The sequence below is a fragment of the Tachypleus tridentatus genome, chromosome 1 (assembly GCF_004210375.1).
Source record: "Tachypleus tridentatus isolate NWPU-2018 chromosome 1, ASM421037v1, whole genome shotgun sequence".
NCBI classification, from domain to species: domain Eukaryota; kingdom Metazoa; phylum Arthropoda; class Merostomata; order Xiphosura; family Limulidae; genus Tachypleus; species Tachypleus tridentatus.
Window position 1 is genome coordinate 125,293,676 of NC_134825.1, and position 22,859 is coordinate 125,316,534.

At 31.9% G+C, this 22,859-nt stretch overlaps 1 protein-coding gene across 1 annotated transcript; it reads left to right on the forward strand.

The window, feature by feature from the left end:
- The first annotated feature begins 9,360 nt into the window (after positions 1 to 9,360).
- Positions 9,361 to 12,955, forward strand: LOC143254395 (serine/threonine-protein kinase Pak-like). Its single transcript, XM_076509539.1, has 2 exons — positions 9,361 to 10,399; positions 12,229 to 12,955. Exons 1-2 carry the CDS (start codon positions 10,329 to 10,331, stop codon positions 12,362 to 12,364), a joined length of 207 nt encoding a protein of 68 aa, XP_076365654.1. The 5' UTR covers positions 9,361 to 10,328; the 3' UTR covers positions 12,365 to 12,955.
- Positions 12,956 to 22,859: the final 9,904 nt, after the last annotated feature.

Below are 22,859 nucleotides of genomic sequence, written 5' to 3' on the forward strand. Positions count from 1 at the left end.
CTTTAAAAACCACCCTTCAAAAGTAAAAATTCATTTCAAAGTAGGTAATCAATTACGTATTAGTAAATTGAAGCGTCAGTTAAAGAAAGGTTATATTCCTAGGTGGGCAGATGAAATAAATATGATTTACCATACAATAGAAAAAGAAATCCACCAGTTCATAAACTCTAAGACTATTTATGAGAAAAATTAAGTGGAACATTTTATGATTCTGAACTACAAAGAGGCATAAAGTCTCCTGATGATGTCTATGCTGTTGAAGAAATATTGGGTGAACGAGAAAAGGGCAAAAACAAAATACTTTGTAAAATGGAAAGGATATTCTAATAAGTTTAATAGCCGGATTCCTCAAACAAGTATGAATCGTCTGCCTTCGTAAAATGTTATGTATAATATCGATTCCAGACGCTTTTAACAATAATCATGACTCTCCTACTACATGAAAAGTCCTGTCAGTATACAAAATTTGAGGTACACTTATTCTCTCTCCCTTCGATACAAACAGTGATTATGGAGAGTCAGTGAACTGAATATTATCCTCTATCTTTCAGTGACAGACAGAGGATCTATATCAAGATCAGAAGATGAATATTTAGATCCAGTCCAATCATATCTTCATGTAAAGGCGAAGACAGTCAGGCCTGATGGTACACATATAAAAAAAGGATGAAGATAATTCAGCACCTGTAAACTTGTTACTTCATTCTGTTTTCTCAAGTAGATATTCTCCTTAATGACAAAACTCCTTTCTCCATCTCACAACCTTTATGCATATAACACCAACATAGAAACCTTATTAAGTTATAATGGTGAAGCTAAGAGAAATCATTCGACATCGTCCATGTAGATAAAAGACGAGGCAAGCTATTTTGTTTATATTGATTTTAATGATGGCGAGAATGATGGAATTAAAGATCGATACATAGATACGTGTATAGCAGAATAGTATATGGAAGTTCACGGAGGTAATATAATAGGTAAATCTAAAAAACTCCAGTTAAATTTGAAACCAATAGTTAAAGAGTCTACCGAAGGTGACAGGAAGTTACTAGACAGAAGTGAGAGAAGATGCTACGTTTGCTATAAAATGGGTTACATTGCAAAGGATTGCATGCCCGTTGCCAGCAAACAGCTGAAATCTCAACATAAAGCGGCTATTTATATATAAGATATTTATATAGTTAGCGCTGATAAGAAACAAAAAAATGGTTACTAGCACTATGGATGCTGCTACCAGAAAAGAAAGAGAATCAAGACAACTTTTCAGATTCAATATATGAAAAAAGCACAATTGATCACTGCACGACTAATCAAGTTAGCAAATAAATCAACAGTGCCACTACTGATGGAAGCATACGACAAAGAAATGCTAAGAGGTGCAGTAGTGAGAACCAGTCAAGTATCTGATGATCAGATCATAGACAAAGTACATGTGTGTGTTCTTACTGAGTGAGAAGGTTTTCCATCTTATGTAAGAGACCTTGAGGTCATGCGTATCGAGAAATCACTATACCACTTGGTGACATGAAGCATACTAGGTAGTGAGAATTTGGAGGAACTAGAGAGAGAGAAAAAAGAAGATTGATGAAGCATCTGCTATCAACAGAAGTACTCAAAGGAAAAGAATCAAGCAATATATCAAATCTCTTAAAAGCTTTAAGAGTAATAACTCAAATGTAGTTTCCTGGAAGCAGAAGAAAATTCAAAAGAAATATACTTCACTGCAGAAACTTTCGGATAGTTCTCGAGAGAAATTCAAGCACAATACAAAAATGGAAAAAAAAATTACAAAACAAAGAACCAGAAAGGAGTATTAAACCATACATATCAAAACTGTTTTATTGGGAAAGCCAAACCAAACGACAGTCAGAAAAACAAGGTTAAGAGTCGACATTTCAGTGTTGAACAAAATGTTTTAGTTCTGCTAACTTTTAGTTCAGTGGATAACTTTTAAAATATACAAAGTGGTCAAAAGGATGCATTGTAAGGTGAAAGTAAATGAGATGAACAAGATCTACCATATCAACCTGTTGAATAAGGACTTCAAGAGGGAAGACGAACAAGAAGATGCAGTTATTGATGTAAAACTGGACAAGGCAGGTGTGGCTATCAGAGATACAGAATTCTAAGGCAGTGACTTCATTATAGAAGATAGGAACCTGCTAAGCCTAAGGGAACTCAGTAGAGATGGTATATACAAGGATAAGTGTCAAACTGACTGACAGGAAGAGGGAAGAGAAACAAAATTTACTGTGTCAGCATACAGATGGATTGGAAAATATAAACATCAGGCAGCACAAGGTCAAGATAAAGATGAGGGATCCTGTTCAGGAGAAACCCTATTGGAGTTACATGCTAGGTAAACAAATGAACTGCGAACATTAGAGATATGAAACGACTTTGTGATGAAGTAAGAACAGTTTTTGAACAGAATAAAAACATTTTAAATATTCCTCTTTAAAAGTGGTTTATGTCATAATATAAAAAAACTGTTTAGTTTATATATTATTGATTAGTTTAATTTATAAGTGAACAATTTATTATTAATTTGTGTTATAATAATGTAACAGGCGAGTCATGCGGGCGAGTCACTGGAGCTTCGACTTTACTGCCAGTTACTACTGATTTATATTAAACTGAGTTATGCAGTTGAGCACATGAACACACAAATCACTAACTCAAGGAAGTTTACAGTTAGAATAAATAATTTGATTCTTAGATTGAGATTTAAAATACATTCCAATGTTTAATATAACAACTTCTGAATAAGCTTACAACACTTTCCAATTTCTTACTCACTTCAGAAACTATTCAAATGTTACTACTCTGATCTCAAAGAACAATACTTTTGAGTTACTATATGTTTCAAAAGAACTTTTAGTTACGTTCTTCGATTCAAAAGGCAGCACTGATTACTTACATAAAGCTCGAGTGATACATATTATCAAGACATCGCTGGGAAGACGATGACACAGCCGTCTCATACATCAAAACTAAGGTTGGCAACTTCCTTCAAGAGGCTGGTGCAACTTTTACAGCTAAACATGTGGCTTCTGACTCTGACCACTCCATAAAATACTCTAATCACTCTTCAATTCACTTTCTGGCCAAAAACAGGGATTCATATACCAATTATCTTTAGTATTCTTGCAACTTCTCAGTTAGTTTACATATCCACCCGTAAGTACACCTATCACTTAATTGGTTGACTTTTTGTAACTCATCATAATTCTCGGAACCAAAACCATTAACTCACGTGCCTGTTTACAGGTATCTGTCCTTTCCTTCTGGCAATCCATCCTACACCAAAAGTTCTAATTAACGCCTTATGTGGAAGTTTTTCCACGTAAATGTAAACATTTCTCGTAGTTTTTCTGTACTATATCAGCGACAGTCTGTCCATACGATTCTCTTGTCCAGTCTCTAATGAAGTTTGCATACACAATCTTATGACTTCTTTTCCGTTATGCTAGCGTCAGTCTGAAAATAATATAAACTCCTATTTCTTATTGTCGACTTTGAAACAGCCTTGGTTTAACCTCGATCTACTTTCTAATTGGTCAAGCATTATCAATATATTGGCTCGTTCTTGCATAATATTTCATCATACTGAGACTACACATCTATTCCTGTCATATGTTTCTTCTTGAAACTTTGTAAACAAGAAGAAATGCCTTAAATTTCACAATGCTTCATTCTCATTTCCTTTCAAGAATTTTTTTTATTAGGAGGGTAAAATTTTCATCACTAGAATTTCATGTTCCTGCTCTCTCTCACTAGATCGAAAAACATTTACAATTCCTTTTTCAATATAACTCATATCTCCAAATTCTTTTAATACTTATTGTAATAACCTTACACGTTAGGTATTAAACTTATTTCAAAATTATAGATCTCAACTGGTAATACCAACACTGAATAAGTATATATCTGATATAGATTACACTTCAAAAAATTATGATTACATGTAAGTACCAAATAAGCTATAAGCACAAGTTGATTAGATTGATTACTATCATAAAAAAGGTTATCAATATAAACCAGGAATTTCCAACTTAAGAGTGCCCGAGGGCCACAACTATATTAATGAGTCTAGTGGCGGGCGGCATTATATTTTTGTTACATTAGGGCTTATTGGTTATTACGTAATGCAAAATAAAAAGTAAATAGATCCATGGTAGGGTTAATTTATGCCCTTTCGACTTGGTAAAATGAGTTACGATTGGGGAAGGAGTTAATCTGAATGTGACTTTACGTTACATGACATTTAGACGGGCATATTTGTGAAAAAAAGATGTATTTCATAGTGAAAATAAATGAAAAATGTAATTTAAACATGATCAATTACGTAATGAATAAATTTAGTGCAAAATGCTGCATATTAAAGAAACTAAAATAGCAAACGTATCTATGATATTTAACGTAGTAAGTACACAAAATTTTCAAAGTGAACTTTGAGGTCGCTCAGCAGCACTGAGCAAAGCGGGTACGTCAACATGGAGTTCTGTCGGTGCTAGTCTCAGGAGAGTGAAGCATAGAAGAATCCGTGAAGCGACTTCTGTTATGATTCTTAATGAATTTCATCATGGAGAATACATTTTTACATATGTATGTTCTACCAAACACTGTCGTCATTTTCTGTCCAAAAGCACGCAGATTTGGAAATCGATTTTTTGAAAGTAGTTTAAAGAAATCTGGTCCTTTTTCTTGTCTGGTTTGCAGAAATGGATCAGCTTGCAAATCACATAATTCAAGTTGAACGTCAGCTTGTTGATTTTCTATGTCAACACAAAGAGGATAATTGAACAGCTCTATCATGCTTTTCAGCATTTCAAATTCTTCGAACCTTGCGTCAAACTCATCCATGATATCTTCAATATTTACATAAAATTCTAAAATATTAAGTGGCTCATCATCTTTGAAATGTTCTGTTAATTGCTGACAACTCGGAAAGTGGGCTAAGTCGTTGTTTTCTAAACAAACCTTGAAAATTCTTAATTTATTTCGAAACCCATTTGTGTTTCCATTAAATCTGATACCATCTGGTTCCGCCCCTGATGCTTCAGGTTGAGATTGTTAAGGTGAGTGGTGATGTTTGTGAGAAAAGCCAGTTTTTTTAGAAAATTCTTACTTTTGAGCTCTTCTTCCAATTGTGTTGTATCCGATGAAATGAACTGATCGAAGAATGCAGGGATTTCTTTCCTTATTCCAAAGAATCGTTCAAAGCACTTTCCGGCACTGAGCCAACTTACTTGGTTGTAAAGAGCAAAATCCCCATATTCTGCCTCCATATCCTCCAGAAACTGCTTCAGCTGCCAGTGTAAGAGAGCTTTGTTTCCTCTTATTATTATGTTAATAACTATAAAAACAAGTTCAAAATCTTCGTTTTGTTTCACTGATTTCCCACACTAAGCTCCTTGATGAATAATACAATGAAATGTTGGAAAAGTTACTTCACTTTTCGTAAGAAAACAACAAAGCCTAATTTTTTTTTCCAATCATCGCAGGTGCGTCATTTGTCACTACTGCTGAACACTTATTGAAACCCCCGGTTTTGTCAACTGAATTTTTCACTGCTTCGAAGATATCATTTCCTTTGTGGCCCCATGAAGAGCACATACATTCAATAATTCCTCTTTGGTTGAAAAATCTTCATGAATCATCCTCAAACGTCTTTGCCATTTCAAAAGCACATTTCTTTACTAAACTGCCACAAATAAAAGGTTTCTTTGCTCTTGCAAGTTCAAGAGAAACGATGTATGAAGCATTAAGTCTGGCTTTCTGACAACTTGCTAAACATACTCGTTTGTTCTAATTTCTTGCTGAAATCTGCAATCTGAACTTTTCGAGTTTCTCCTTCATATTTTATATACTTTTCTTCATGTATCGCTGAATAATGCCTTTTCACATTAACATTTTTTGGGCACTGATATAATTTGCATACAAACTAAACACTGCCGCTTGCCGTTATTATTAGTAATTTAATAATCAAGTTACCAACGTTCCTCACACACAATTTTCACTGTGTGACGTTTCTTAAAAACTTTGCTCATGTTTATATTTACCATGGAACTGAACAGTGATAATTTACAACAAGTAAACCTCCACAACAGCAAACTGACAGACTGGCAACAGCCACCAGCCGGGCGAGTTCACTTTGTCTAGCAGAGGGTAGGGAAAATATAGCTGAGCGAGTCCACTTTGTCTAGCAGGGGAAATGGTATAATACGCCGAGGTGTATGTGTTTGTTTTGTTTGTTTGTTTTTGAATTTTGCACAAAGCTACTCGAGGCTATCTGTGCTAGCCGTCCCTAATTTTGCAGTGTAAGACTAGAGGGAAGACAGCTAGTCATCACCACCCACGGCCAATTCTTGGGCTACTCTTTTACCAACGAATAGTGGGATTGACCGTCATATTATAACGCCCCCACGAACCCGCGGCCCTCAGATGACGAGTCGCACGCCTTAACACGCTTGGCCAAGAGATGTATGTGATACAATTTAAAAGCTATTACTATCAAGTTATTACTGTAAAATTATAGAGGCATAAATAATAAACATACAGGTTCTCACAAAATAAATATTAAAATTTCATTAGTGAATGCCAGTTAGAGCTTTCATGCATTTTTACCTCGCAAGTCAGAATTTTTCATTTCTTCACTACGAAAACAATATTACAAAAGTAGGTTATTTTTCAAAAGGCCTTCTCGGGCCACACAAAACCATGCCGTGGGCGGCATGCGGCCCGCCTGTTGGAAATCCCCGATATAAACAAAACAGCAAATTACAGGCCATCGAGTATACAATCAACTGATGTCTTATTTCTTCTCTTAACTTCATGATTGTCTTCTTATGGATCTGGACACCCTTTTCGTTAGAACTCTCCATGGAAATTGTCAAAACTGAAATATTAGTGATCCATTTATGTAACATACAATCTTTTCATTTGGTGAGATTTTCAAACGGTGTCACGAAATAGTCACAAATAATATGGTCAGTATGAGTCATCGATCGGTGCACACTGGACAGTCGAAACTTTCTAAATCTTCACAATGCAATACAGCCATCCTGGTGATAGGTTGAGTCTTTTCAAATCCATTGGTATAATGCCGCCTGAGTTCTATGCAGTAATATATCAAGTTACAGAAGTCATACTCGCCTTCATTGTAAGGTGGTAGGTAAGTGGTGCACCACTCACCATGTTGAAGGTCTTCTTCGCTCAGCATATACTTATGAAATTGGAGCCTAAAATTATAATCGTCCTCCAAATTGTTAAAACAACCCTTTACCACCATTTCTTTCACAATATACACAACATCCACCGGGAATCTTTCTATTTCCTTTGGCTGTAATAACAATGCATCTGATTAGCACAGGTCAAGGCATCATCAACATCACTTTGCGACACGATTTTGGTCACGCCATATTTTTCTTCACTGTTGCGATACGCTCAGGGTCGAGACTGAGTCGTTCCGGTTTTTCTGGTACATTCATTCATTTTTCATGCTCTAAAATCTAGATTGACACTACTTCAGCTCGTACACGTTAATTTGCATCTCAAACACACGTTTTTAATTTTATTCTCTTTGAATACCATTTCTTTCGCTCTCGTAACGTTAATTTTCCGTCCTCTTTCGTCATTGATTAAACTAAACGTCTGTGTTTGATTCTCGAACCTTTTTTTTTTTCTTCATCGATTAACTAAATCTCGTTCTGGTAGTGTTTGGATTGTCGCATTTTTTTTTCTAAACCTATTAATTTTACCTACTAATTCTGATTTATAGAATTCACTTTATAATAAACCTACCTCATCAATCCATCATACTAACTTAATTTTGTCATCAATCTATACAATCGGTCTACGTCTTATTTATATGGGTCACCGTCCTTTAGTTCAACCACTTTAACGGTCAATAAGACAATATTTCTTATTGTTGCTTAGCCCAGTTCTGGGTTTCTTTTTGAATTTTCACAGCTCATCTAATTTCAACAATTTTATAAAAGCCAACTTCTCACTTGCATTATGTAATTCTATACTTAGCATCACTACTAAGCATAATGTTATCATCACTGAATTAGTCAGCTTCCACTTACCTGACATAATATTTCTCCCTGCTTTCGATCTCAAGCGGTTTACTTGTTGAAATTCCTTAATACTTAATCCTGACCTCTTTGCAGGCAAGTTTCAAGTTTCCTCTGTTTACTTGTCTGCTACTTAACGTCTGAATGTACATTTATACCTTGAATTAACTGTGATTAATTCTTTATTAATGGTTTTTATATTTAACTGGGTTCTTGTATATTTAATTTTACTTCTAAAGCTTGATGGTAACGTTATTTCTTAACTATATTGTGGAACAATTTTGAAGTTTAAAGTATCCACTGCCTCTTAGAGTGCCCCCGCTAGTACAGCGGTAAGTTTACGGGTTTACAACGCTAAAATCAGGCGTTCGATTCCCCTCGGTGGGTTCAGCAGATAGCCCAACGTGGCTTTGTTATAAAACACATACACACACACTCACACGCGCGCCTCTTAGTGTAACTACTCTAGTCTGATAGTGGAATTGATGCATATTTGATCAAGAACATACCACTGATAAGTTCAGTTCTTACCTTAGTTGCCCATTTACCTATAAAATGAATCATTTTCTAGATACCTGTCTTTGTTTCTCTACCTTCTTATTTAATGTTCGTAAATAGATGGTGATCGCAGTTCCGAACATAAATTTCAAAACACTTCCACTTACTTTTATCAAACTACGTTTTTGTCGATTTCGGTCTGATATTGATACACTATATTTAATGTATTTTAATTCTAACAAAATTTACCTATCTCATAATGATATCATGTAGCTAGCATTTTTTATTAACTCTAAGATAATTGTTTCCTGATTTGTCAAGTGATGTAACGCTATATTTTCTAAACCTCCGAAATCAAAACTAAAAAGGGTGTCAACATCAAATAAATCCTACAATGTTATTAGCTCTTTTGGTAAATGGATTAACAACCAAACTTACTGTGGAAACGTGATGTCTTCAATATTTATCCACTTCCAGATAATATGAAATTTCCTTCCTCAACAAATACCATATCCATCTTATTCTCTACCAGAACAATACTTACATTCTCTTCAGCTACAATTCTGACAATCAGTAGTACAGGGATCCTGGTGAACTTTTAGACATATCTACTACTAGTATGCATAAAAAATACCTAATAAAACATATATAACGTACAACACTGTATTGACATGCGATTTATTCTACTTAACTTACTTAGCCTAATTATAACTTCATGAATATTTTATCATGTTATTGAAGGGTTCTAATACACTATCCCTTAATTAGAATTAACTATGTTCACATCATTCTTAGGTTTGTGCACAAATACTTGAGGATCGAGTTTCACTTGTCTCCTAGTTGTAAGGGCCACCTCTCAGTTTAATCAATATAGGATTGCGTGATTTTAGGTTATAGTAATTGGTCACTATATCAGGTTGTGTCATTACTGGAGTACTTGATATTTAATTTTCAGTTATTAGGAGAGTACCTTTGCTATCAATACTACTAACTGAAACATCCTCTGTCATCCTACACTCACCATCTAATACAACATTATAATCCTCTAACTCTGGAGTTTCTATCTCAGTCTCCATGATTTCTTTCTCATCAAAAGATAAGTCAAGCTCAATTTAGTTATCTGTTTCTACTGCTAGGTTCTCCTTTTGATCATCAGTCAAACCTTCATACTGATAAGGCTTATAACTTTTTACTTTGTATGATCTATTAACAAATGTTAACTATTTACCCTTTCCATATATCTCTTGAATCTCAGATTAACTGGAGATGTATAACAATGCATTGCCCCTTAAGCTTATCTTGCTAGTTTGTGCCTTTTTATTTGCTTGCTTTTCTATGTGTTCAGCAGTTTGAGTTAAATGTTCATTAGCTAACTCAACATCCATTGTAACAACTCTGCTTTATAATCATAATCTACTGCTTAATTCACTTTTCTAGGAGCTAATAATCTCCTGCATAGGCAATATAACATCTCTACCATGTAGTAGTAAGAATGAACTTCTTTAAGTAGACACATTTTCAGTACTTAAATATGCTAACAATAGTAAACGAGCTTGCTCATCCCAAATCTTCTGATCTTTCTCAAAGAATTGAGAGATCACGTCTAACAAAATTCTACTGAATATTTCCACAAGACTAATAGCAGTTGGGTGATAAGCAGTAGTTTCAATTTTCTTAACATATAGTAACTTACAAACTTCCTTCATTAACTTAAGAGGTGAATTTTCTGCCTTTACCTGTTAATAAATAATGGGGTATACTCTATCTAGCTACTATGTTATTCATAAAGGCTTTGGTGATCACTTCTGCTTTCTGATGAGGTAAGCATATTGTCTCTAGTAACTTAGAAAGTTAGCCTGCAACTACCAACACATATTTGTTTTTGCATAGGATGTAAGCAATGGACCTAAATTATCCATAACTATTAAATGAAAAGGCATAATTAAACTCAACATTCTCAGTAAGGGATCATTCCTAAAGTATGGGTTTGTTTTTTGTTACTGGTATTCTATGCATGAAAAAATTATTTATACTACCTTTGTCAAATTGTCTCTTATATCTGACAACTGTGTCAAGAGACCAACAACAGAGAACCATACAAGTGTTATTTATAACAAAAATATGGAATTTATTCCATCTCTAAATAGAAGATTTAAATTTGTTCATAACTTTAATAGTGTAATTTAAAACATTTTATAGTTCAGTTATAACATATCTTTGTTAACAAACCCATATTTAGAATTGGGTGGTATAATAATTGTTGTTTTATAATACTTTACATTATTATATTAGTTGTATCATCTCAGCAATCAGTTATCCATTTTCTTCTGGCTATAGATTGATATTTTGTTTAATTTTTGTTACAGGTCCCTGGTTTTTTTTCTAAAACATTTGAAGTGAATGATTATGACACATTAAGCTGATTATTTTGTAAATTTTACATCACAATTTCTTATCTAATCCTTTAAATACAGGGCACTAAGTTTCAGATCATTATTCTGCTGAAATACAAAGCAAGGGTTAATTAAATGTTATATAACTGCTACTCAAATACAAAGCAAGAATCTTCTGACTATATCAATACCACATTTCTTTCTTCTGCAAAAGAAAAAAATATCACATTTGTAAACGTTAATATGCATGAGAAATGTACTACCCCAAACTGAAAGCGACTAGTTTCAGTTTTATTGGTATAATGACTTAGTTATTATAAACTGCAAATGTATACACATCTTCATTCATTGCAATAATTTCTTTCACAGCATTATTATAGTATATGTGATGCAGAGGAAAAATGTATGGGCTGGTTAAACAGTCTGTAAAATGATATTTCTAATGTACTAAAATTTATTTAAATTGGAAAATGTGCAAAGGCCCAATATTAGAAACATTTTGCTATTTTTAGACGTAAAGAAAAAAATGCAGTTACAAGTGGGCATTCTGATTCACCTTACCCAAATACAGAGATTTAGGTATAAAAATAACTTTTCTGCTCACAGCAAATATAAATGAATAGTTAATAAAGTGTTAGAACAATGAAACTAAATAATTGTAATTTTGATTTAAAGGAATGAACTGGCAAATTATAAAAAAAAACTTGCAATATAGAAATACAATATTGCCATCAGAATATTTAAAATTTGATTACACACAGGGTTACAAGATTTATAAATTCAAATAACTTAGTGTCATTAATGTTGTTATGCTTGAAAGCATACATTCACTACAATTAATTAGTTCATGCATGTAGGTTTAGTTGAACTATAACATTAAAGTTTTGAAACTAACATCATGTTAGGGATACATCTTGAATGTAACAGCAGAACACACTTCTAAAATGGAATGGTGCTTACCTCATGTAAGTTGAAGTTGTGCTGCTAACTTGTGTGAATATAATCTACCATTTATTTTTCTTCAATATTTTAGAGTAGCATTCATATAATAACAAACATTTAATTATGTTTTTTTTTAAATGATTTATAGTAAACATACAATTTTACTACCTTGCAAATACATAAGATTAGAAACATATGGTAACCCAATATTTTTTAAAAGGCACAATAATAATATTGCCAGAATGTTGTAAGGTTTTCATATCATGTAACCAGCACATCACAGATTCTAATGACATTTTCTTTTATTGTTTCAGTGTTTCAGGAAATGTGTATAAAACTATAGAAACAGGGAATGCATTGAAAGTTGCTATTAAGCAGATGAATCTAACCAAGCAACCTGAAGAGGAACTCATCATTGAAATTTCAGGACTGTGGAAAAACAAACATTAAAACAAAGCAAATTAATTAAATAGCTTGTAGATCACAAACCCTAATCAAGCATTCAAAGTGTTTCATAATAATTTATTCTATTTTATATTTCATTTTACCTGTTATGGAGCATATATTAACATTCTGTCTTAATTTAGGGCCCGGCATGGCCGAGCGCGTTAAGGCATGCGCTCGTAATCTGAGGGTCGCGGGTTCGCATCCGAGTTGAGCTAAACATGCTCGCCCTCCCAGCTGTGGGGGCGTTATAATGTGACGGTCAATCCCACTTTTCGTTGGTAAAAGAGTAGCCCAAGAGTTGGCGCTGGGTGGTGATGACTAGCTGCCTTCCCTCTAGTCTTACACTGCAAAATTAGGGACGGCTAGCACAGATAGCCCTCGAGTAGCCTTGTGCGAAAATTCAAAACAAACAAACAAACAAACTGTCTTAATTTAACTAAGTAGATTAATTTCAAGCAACATTACAAGTTTAAGAATAATTTTATTATTCTCACAGACCTATTTTTTAATTGTAATGATAAATTATAAAAGTTTTAGTTTAAGAGACTGTGAATTACAGCTATATTTGCTCCTGATACAGTAATTTTTAATACATTTCATATATGTGACCTTATACTTACATACTGTCCTACTAGCAGTATATTTTCTCCAGCTGGTACACAATTTTTTTATCAGTACAAGATATATCATTGATTTTTTCATCTTCCTTGTATGTGCGGCTCATATAGATTTTTATATATATATATATATATATATATATATAGTTGTTAACTTTATTTTACACGTGAAAAATTGAGTTTGTTACATTATTAGCAGCTTATATGATATGCTTAAATGCAGAATTTTTTGAAAAATTGTAAACTTTGATTTGTGTGTAATACAATAAGTATTAAATTCAATTTCTTATACAAAATACAATCCAACTTAATTTTTTTATAAATATTGGAACAAGATTACAGCTTTAGTAACCAAGTATAGAAAAGTGTACTTCAAAAAAATCTTTTGAGGTAGAAAAATGAAAGTTATAAGTTAACGAAGTAACTAAGATTTATAAGTCTTCTTTGCTAATTAGTTCTTCCTTATCACCATGGAAATTGAATTTGTAATTTTTTTTCTTATGAACCACACATATTTCCAGATGATAAAAATATAACTCTTATAGTATGCTAGAGAACTGTTTTTACTTTAGTTCCTACCTCAGAGAGAAACTGTCTGAAGAACTTTAGGAGTTTTTTTTTTATTAGTTATATGCTAACTGAGAGAATAATAAATTAGGAAGAAAACAGTTATTCTGTTTCATTAGTAGGTATAATTTTACTAAAGAACAAAATGTAATTGAAATTTTAAGCTTTGTTTGTCCAGGTAGTAATAGAATATTTAGTAGCTAGGTCTTTGATGCAGTCTCCAAAATCTGTATGGATGATAGTGATATGTCACTAGTTTGTAGATAAGTATGTTAGATTGGTTCTTCAATGATTATTTCAGTTTCTTGTCAAAACTCTATCAATTAGTAGCAAAGACATACATAAATTCCATGAACTTTCATTTCTATTATGATAACAAAAATGTTAAATAACATTTCAGCAAGTAATAATGAAGTTCAGTCTAAAATTCATCAGGTTATCATCATGTAAACTATGTGTAGTTATTTCTACAAATAAAAGTATATTCACCTCCAGTGCGCATTGTATGGAGACACATCTTCAACAAGTGTACAAAAACGCTTATTAATTTATAATAGGCCCATTTAACTCTACTATATATTAGTATGAACCATGTTAAAACTTACACCATTGGTGTTGAATGTACAGCATATTTTTAAATTTCCATCATATGTTTGTAAATGGAATTACATTAAGAAAGGACTGATATTTCAAATGAAATACGTAACAGAAACTTTTAACAAGTGGTTACGCCTGAAAATACTTCAATATTTTACAATTTTAGAATTGATTTTACCCAAAATCACAAAAGTAGTCAAAGTTATGAATAACACACATTTAGAAACTACTGCAGGTGATGGGCTAGTCTATCAGGATTAAGTGGAAATATGAAAATCTTCTGTATATGTTTTGCAAGCAATATTATACTAATAATGTTGTTTGCCTATGATAAAAGGGTGTACATGTTTGCCTGGATATGTTACGTGCCATAGTTTCAAGAGAAAAGAACCTTAAAACCTGAAATTTTGCACAACCATACTAAATTGACCCCAAGGGAGTGACTACACATTAGTCTTGTAGTTTTATTAAAACAAGGTTGCATTAGTGGTTGCATTATATATATATATATATATTAATGAAAAGCAACACTTGTTTCAAAGTATAAGCCAGTAATATACAAGTAGCAAATTCAAAACAAATGTAAATATTGAGCTCAAAATCTATTTGGAGTTTAATTTTTCCAGTTTTGGTTATTAAAAAAACAGATTAACTGCAGATGTTCTCTCTTTTCCACATTCCTCCATTGAGAAAGAAAATCATAGGTAAATAAAAAAACTTCATGTCTGTCTCTTACATGTCTTTGATTTTGAGCTACAAAGGATAAATTAAAAGAAAAATGGAAAAGAAAAAAACGTTGCAGTTAACTTGTTTTATAATAATGTTTAGCTTATACAATATTTCAGTGGCTTACAACATTTAAAGTATTATATTACACACATAAATACTGTTTTATAAGTTTGCACTCCTTACTGGATGGGTCCAAGAGTAGTAACATGGAAACAATATGAACCCAAAATGGATATCTGGTTACTTGAGATTACAGTCTTTGAGATGATTGACTTTAAACCTCCTTATTTTAATGAAAGCCCTTACCATGGTAAGTGTTGCCAACCAGTACTAACAGCCAAGGAATAAGAGCAGATTGAATTTCAATTTTTTCCTTATTTGGATGTCTTCCCATTTTCTTTTTTGTAAACTTTTAGGTTATAAATCCATTAATTTAGAGAGATTTTGATGCAACAATAGTGCAAAATCGATTTCATAGACCTAAAGGAGTTTTCCTGTGGATAAAATTAAAGTCTTTCTCCAGTAATTTCAAGACCTTTTAAAATTTTGGTGCACTAATGCCTTGCTGTAGTAAACACAAATGTGTCTATAATAATGTTACTTATAAACACTATCATTATTATTACAATACCCAAACTCTTAAAAGCGAAATATTTTTTACTTGAAAACATACTTATAAGCTTTGGCTAGAATTTGGCCCCCCGCTAGTACAGTGGTATGTCTCCGGATTTGCAACGCTAAAATCAGGGGTTGGATTCCCCTCGGTGGGCTGAGTAGATAGCCCGATGTGGCTTTGCTATAAGAAAAACACACAAACACTTGGCTAGAATTTGTTCCAAATAAAAACAAAACAAGGCTTGGCATATTATGCATACATATAGATATGCTGAAGATAATGATGAACAGTAGAACAATGGTAGCAACAACAAATGTTTCACAAGTGTGCATACAGCAACAAACATTTAATTCTTGAACTTTTTGGAATATACATATTCCATCTCCAGCATACTCTACTGAACAATACATAAGGTACAAAGGAAACAAATATTTCTTTACTGTGCACATGAATGTCAAATGTTTTCTGTTACTGCCATTATTCTACTATTCATCATTAAATATGACTCCTGTCATATGAATTTGTTGCTTATACTGAAGATATTTTTCTGTAAAATTGTGAAAGCTTTCTTGATGCAACAGATCAGATTTATCCACTAGGACACACTAAAATAAAATAGTCTTAATAAAGCACATTATTTTACATACATGAAATAATCAATGCTCAAATGTTCAAGCTCATATTCTTCAATAGAACACTTAATTAAGTGATAAAATTTCCATTTAGAAATAAGCTATATTACAATGTTTACTATATTCAGCTTATTAGATAAATTTGAATTTGAGCATCATTACAAGATTTTGTGGACAAAGCTTGTAAAGTGTCATTTTTCTAAGAAATTAGGTTTCTCCCAACACATTTTGAAAACTGTTTGTTCAAATTTGCTGTAACTTCAACAGTCTTCTTGCTTTAAGTTATGGGATTAATTATTTTTATGACCTTTTCAAATCTATCATATTTACACCTTCAATTTTAATGTAAAAATCAGTAAATGTAATATGACCACCATCGTCAGTTTTTACCTGTTATTAAGTTTTTATTACAGTGAAAACAATCTATTTAACAGATCCTTATTTAGTACATTAATTTCTATTGCACTGTTGTATTTATCATTTTTGTCAATTCTGTAATTCTTAGTGGTATTTCTTGTATCTTATTAAGCTTGTATGTTTCAAATTTAATTAGAGTTTACAGTTGTTTGCTCTTTAATTCCTTAAACCTGAGCTGATAAGTGACAGGAGAGTAACATTTGGCTGAAAACTAATCCTCACCATGTTGTTATTCACTTTTGCCAAATAAGCCAGGACAGCAAAAACTGTGTACATAAAGTATATTCTATTATCTCTGCAATGCTAGTGCTGTTAATAGCATTAGGTGAAGTGTTTAATATTTATATATTATATATATTTTTATTATTATCATAATTATTTTGTGTGGTAAAGTTAAGGTTATTGATTTAGTTACATTCTTTTCTCAGGTGTTGTATCTAATAGCAGCAAATGATAAGACAGACATTAAAGAAAAAAATAATCTGTCTCCAGTCTTCTCCAGACAAGTGTTTAGAAGTAGATGTAGACAAACACTACACAGCCTGTGAATTTTTAAAAGGTATGGTTTACTAATATTTTAATAGGCTATTCTGATACACACCAAAAAGCAATATTACATGTAAGAGTTCATTGGTGTGCTTGACTGTTTATTTTTAATTTGTAAAACCTTTTCAGTTATATTTAAATATATCCCTTCCTATTTGCTTCAGTTAATATAACTGGGAAAAGTTTTTAAACTTGAAAGCAATGTTCCTTTGATAAAATTGCTCAGATTATAAAATGTTAATTTATTGGAGATCATTTTCAGATACTTTAAATTTTCATGCATTTACCATTGACAAAATAACTTGATTTTGTTCTATATTTTACATTGTTCACCTAAGAGGTAGTTTCTGTTTATATTTTTCATAACGAAAAGTTGTTCAATGTTCACATTTTTACTTGACATCATTCATATACACACACATGAAGTACACATGTAAACAATGTATAGAAAAAAAATACACCATGCAAATAGAATAATAGTAACTTATATATTGAAGTACAATTTGTTTTTTTTAGTAAAATTACTTACTTATCGTATTACATAAATTTTTGCACTAGCAAATGTTTCAAGTTTTTACCATTGTAGCAGTTCATTGCATTATAATCTCAAATATTTCATATTTATAGAATAAATAAATTGTAATGACTTGCATATCAAAAACCACTTGTCAATCCATGTTATGAAATCTATCAAAAGTGTCTTGAGAAGGAAGTTATACTAGAGCCTTACCAATTAGTCTGTCACTTCATATGATGACTTCAATATTCATTTATGTAATTCATCATAAAAAGACCATTTATGATTACATACAGTTATTACATGATTATTATTTTCTTTCTTTGTATATAATCCATCAAAATGACTTAAGAAAACTAATCCTGAAGAAGCTATTAAATGAGAAAAACCAAGCACATGGCCAAGGCTTGTAGTTGGACAATTAATTCAAATTGTGACAAATTTCCATATGCTAAAGAATAACATTATTCTATCTACTGACTGATTCTTTCTTAGATTCATGAGAGAGAGAAGTAAACAAATCTATTAAATGAAAACGTACATTAACAATGTAGGTCATCTCCTTATCAACATTGTTAACTTACAATGGAAAACAAATATTTATTTTAAGTGTCTCCTAAAAATTCATGGAGAATTTCATCTCATTGATGGTTTTAGAAAATATTAGAAGCACCTTGTCATTTGTTTTTCTTTTATGTGATTTTGATATCTGCTTTAAGTTCTTTAAGCTCCATTCAAAGTAAGGAAAATTTTATCATATATTATATTACTATACAACTCGGAATTGTTCAAGAAATTATAGAACTCCTACTGTGTAGTGAGTTTAATTTTGTGTAACTTTTTCTGATACTTATGATAAAGCAAACATATAACATTATAGCACTACTTGAAGACATTTGTTTATGGAATGGTTGAATATGAATTGTTATAGATTCTTTTACAATGCTTGTTGGATTTAAAGGCTTGTAAAATAGTTTTTCAGACATCTTAGATTATTATTTATTCGAATGGTTTAGTCCTGTATCAGTACACTTACTATACCATTTGTAGTTTAACATATAGAATTATTTATTCATCATTTATCAGCATGTTATTAGAATACTGTACACCATAGAAAATATTACATTTGTAATATACAGAGACTAATTTAACAAAATGAGTATGATGTAGAATAAGTACCTTCATTAAAAAAATGTTTATTTTTCACACAGCATCCTTTCCTCAAGCCAGAAGACCTATGAAAACTTATAGCCTCTTTCAGTGATAGGCAAAGATGCAGTCCAAAATCATTAAGAGCTCAAAAAATCAGATATTCTAATATACATAAGCAGTTTAGGAAAGTAAGCATCACTCTAGGAAACAAATATCAGAAGAGTGTGTTTGCCATATTTCTCCAAGAGCAAGTACTATGTTGTACACAATAAATCAACAAAGGGAAATAAATATTTAATGCTTTGTTAAATACTTATACCACAAGCAAAGTGAAGCTGCATTAACAAATATTTTCTATCTTACTAAAGATTGGTAACATCTGTGAAGTGCAAGGTTACAAACAGTTTTTTTTTCTATTTTGCTTATAAAGGTGTACCATGAACAAACTTCAACAGTGTGGTAATAATTTACAACCAAGAAAAATATTTTGTAGCATAAGTGCTCACATTTTACATGTGTTGATGTTAAACATGTTATACACTGATTATCACTAAAACATGTAGGTTGTGGTGCTTTATACTGCCATAAGAACTAGGAGTATTAAGTAATTTAACTCTGTTTTAAGCTTTTGTTCTTATTACCATGATTTTGCTTGAATGCATTGTGGAAAACGACAACAAAGTTAAAGATTATATAATAAACCTAAAGTATAATATTACCATAGTACTTTATTTAACATGTTCATGAGAAATTTCTTTTTTGATGGAACTTAATAAAAAAAGGAACAATAGAAGGTAGCTAAGGCGTAAAATGTAGACTTAAAGCAGCATTGTTAGGTATACTATTTTATTATAATATGAAGTTTATTGGGTAAGTCTCATTAAATAAATGTATACTTGTAGCCTTTTAAAAATTGAGTTTTTCATTTTAACACTATTAATGTTTGGACAGTAACATATACACTTGGCTCGATTACTTGCTCTTGCTGGTAATTGTTAGAAATTTCATTTTATTATTGTAAATGCAAAATTGTGTCTGTAGTCAATTTTACAAGCACTGACACATGTCAGTTATATCAAAACAAAAACCATCAGTATATCAAAATGGCATGGTTTTATACACAAATCCAGTGACTATTTGAGAAGAAGCTTGTTTTATTGTAGAAGCAGTTTGTTTTTCAGTATAATGTGTATAACCTTTGCAGAATTTAATGTTATTCAGTAGCTGCCAACTTCAAAATAAATTATTGAATAGTGTGAGGCTTTACTTAGTGGTTGAAAGTGACACTTGAAAACTAATTGAATAGCTGAGGCTTTTACACCAATTTAAAAAAAAAGAAATAATGCTGATGCATGTATATTTTGTGGGTAAAAGGAGAATATTGTAGGCTTTACTTGAAGAACAAAGTTTAGGGAGATACTCAATTTATGCTGTCTTATATACTTAAAGTAAATAAGTACAGAAGGATAGATATTAAGCAGTGCAACAGACTATACTATTATTATTTACAGTATAAGTTCACCATAAGGACACTATATAATCTAGTGGTGATGGCAAAATGGAAAAGTCATATGAATCAGTTATAAGCCAGGCACCTTAATTTTCACTGAAGATATGCAACATTAATGTTAACTATGCCTCTTTATAAAATCTGCTTTGTTTGACAAGGCATTTTTTGGTCACTATATGTTTGCTATTTATTTAAAGAACAGTTTACGGAAGAACATGCATATCAGCACTTCCCATTGAAAATTTATGGTATAGAATCCTTCATGAACTTTATTATTTATTCCACTCTAAACTATCCTAGTGTCATATAAAAAGAAACTGACACAATAACAAGCACACTGCGATCTCATTACTTTCTAGTCATGGAGATCTTGGCATGAATATTTTCCAATATTTTCATATATTTCAGTTTTGAAGTTCCAATTGTTATATGTGGATTTTTTCTGATAATAAGCATATATTTTATGTATATATATATATATATATATATATTTAACTTGAAATGATTTTGATCTAATTTTAATCAACTGTGAGTGAGTATATTTTATAATCTCTTTGTATATTGAGTACATTTTTAATGAAATATTTGAGTTAGGAGTTTGTCTGGATGCAGTTCAGGTATTGACCTAAAAAAGCATTATTTATCTGTATCTGAGGAATCTGATCACAATATATTGTAGCTTATAAGGTATCAAGTTATTTTGAAACATGAACTGTGAAAAAGGAACATTGGCATTATTAATTTATTTTAATCCCTCAATCACTTAAACACATTTAGTCCCATTAACTTGAGAGATGGGGTATTAACACAGTTTCAAACATGGCACACTAAGACAGGCCAGGATCATAAATTTCAATGCCAAAATTAGATTCTTTGTCACTGAAAGTTTTTCTCTCAGACCCCTATCTGGCCTGGGAGAACTTCCAGGTTCACATTTCACTCTTCCTTGAAAGGGGAGCTATGCCATATAGATAAAGACAATGGCACTGCTAGATAATTGAAAGATTCTGGGTTCAAGGCCACAGATGCAGGAATTTTCAGTGTTTTCATATATCTATTCTACTACTCTTATAATTTTATAAAACACTCACTGGGTATTTGGGTGTTGTCAAATATAACTGGAGATGTGCCAGTGCCTGGAAATGCCACTGGACAGACACCCCTCTAAGTCGTCCAAAGTCCACCTGCCAAAGTTTGGTGATGCTAGTTTTAAAACTGTGGGAGAAGCAAGCTGGACAAAGATGTATACATACAAAAAAGCTACAAATCCAATTAATATAGAATGACTTCAATCACTTTGTGGAAAAAGTCAAGACAAATATATTTTTATTTTCACTTTAAGAACTTAGCATTTGGTTAGAGTATAACTTTGTAACTAAGATCAAAAGTGATTTTCAGATCAGGAATAACTGTATCTATAATAATAGACCAGCCTGTTTGTGTGTGTAAGAGATAGAAAGGGATCATCAAGAGGAAAAAACCTGAAGATCTGAAACTAAAGAGATTGTGAGGGTGAGCATCTGGGTACCATTTAGATTTTTTAAATAATAATAATAAAATAGCCCATTTGTATATGTATGACCATCATAGAACTAAGTGAAAAGAACTTAGAGGCTTGAAACGTTTCACGCATAGTGAGAAGTTTCTATAGGGGTGCACTTCAGTATTATTTTAGATTTGGCTTTAAAGAATGACCAATTGCTTGCCCTATAACCCTTAAGCCTAATTATTCTGCTTCCGCAAGGTCTATAGAAAAGTATCACTTTTTCCTAATTCTTACTTAGTAAATGAACAATAATGTAGATATTTTCTACCAAATACTTTTTTACACAAACTAGGGATTCCCCAGTTGCCGAATTTGCTAATTTTTTTTACCAAATTTATTAAATTATTTACCTCTCGCATGGCCAACAAAAGATTTTCAAATTTATTGTCTCCTTTACGTGAAATTTTACCTTATGATAATGCTTTATAAGTTCTCTCTCCCTCCCTCTTGGTGTTTGGGTATGATATGTTCGTACCCTGGAGGGTCAGGTTCTCTTTATAAGTGCAAGTTTTATGTCTATATGTTTGAATATGCTTTATAAGGGCTCACTGCTCAGGCACAAGATAATTTCAGACAATGATGATCCACCAGTTGCTCTTTTAATCTCGTTTTCATATACTGTAGCTATTGTTATGATTTCGTGAGTTGTGACTCACAAGTGTCAGTATGCGTTTACAGTGTAATACATTGTTTAATTTTAAACTTGTTTTGCTTGATTTTTATAATTTTATTCAATTTACATTTAACCTAACCTACAGATCATAATGACTAAAAAAAGGAGTGATAAGGATAGTGATTTAGTAGAAAGACCATGCAAGAAAGTAAGCCTGCATAGCCTAGTTACAAACAGAAATGTCAGTTGCCACAAAAATGGCTTACTAATCTTAAGTTTAGTTGTTATAGTTGAAGTTTGAAAAACTTAAATCATTTTGTAAAACATGCACTTGTGACATTTTTGGGAGTGTTACCATACTTGAGAAACATCTTGACAGTGAAAAACATTTAAAAAATATTGAAACAAGTGCCCAGACTTCTAAAGTAACCGATTTCTT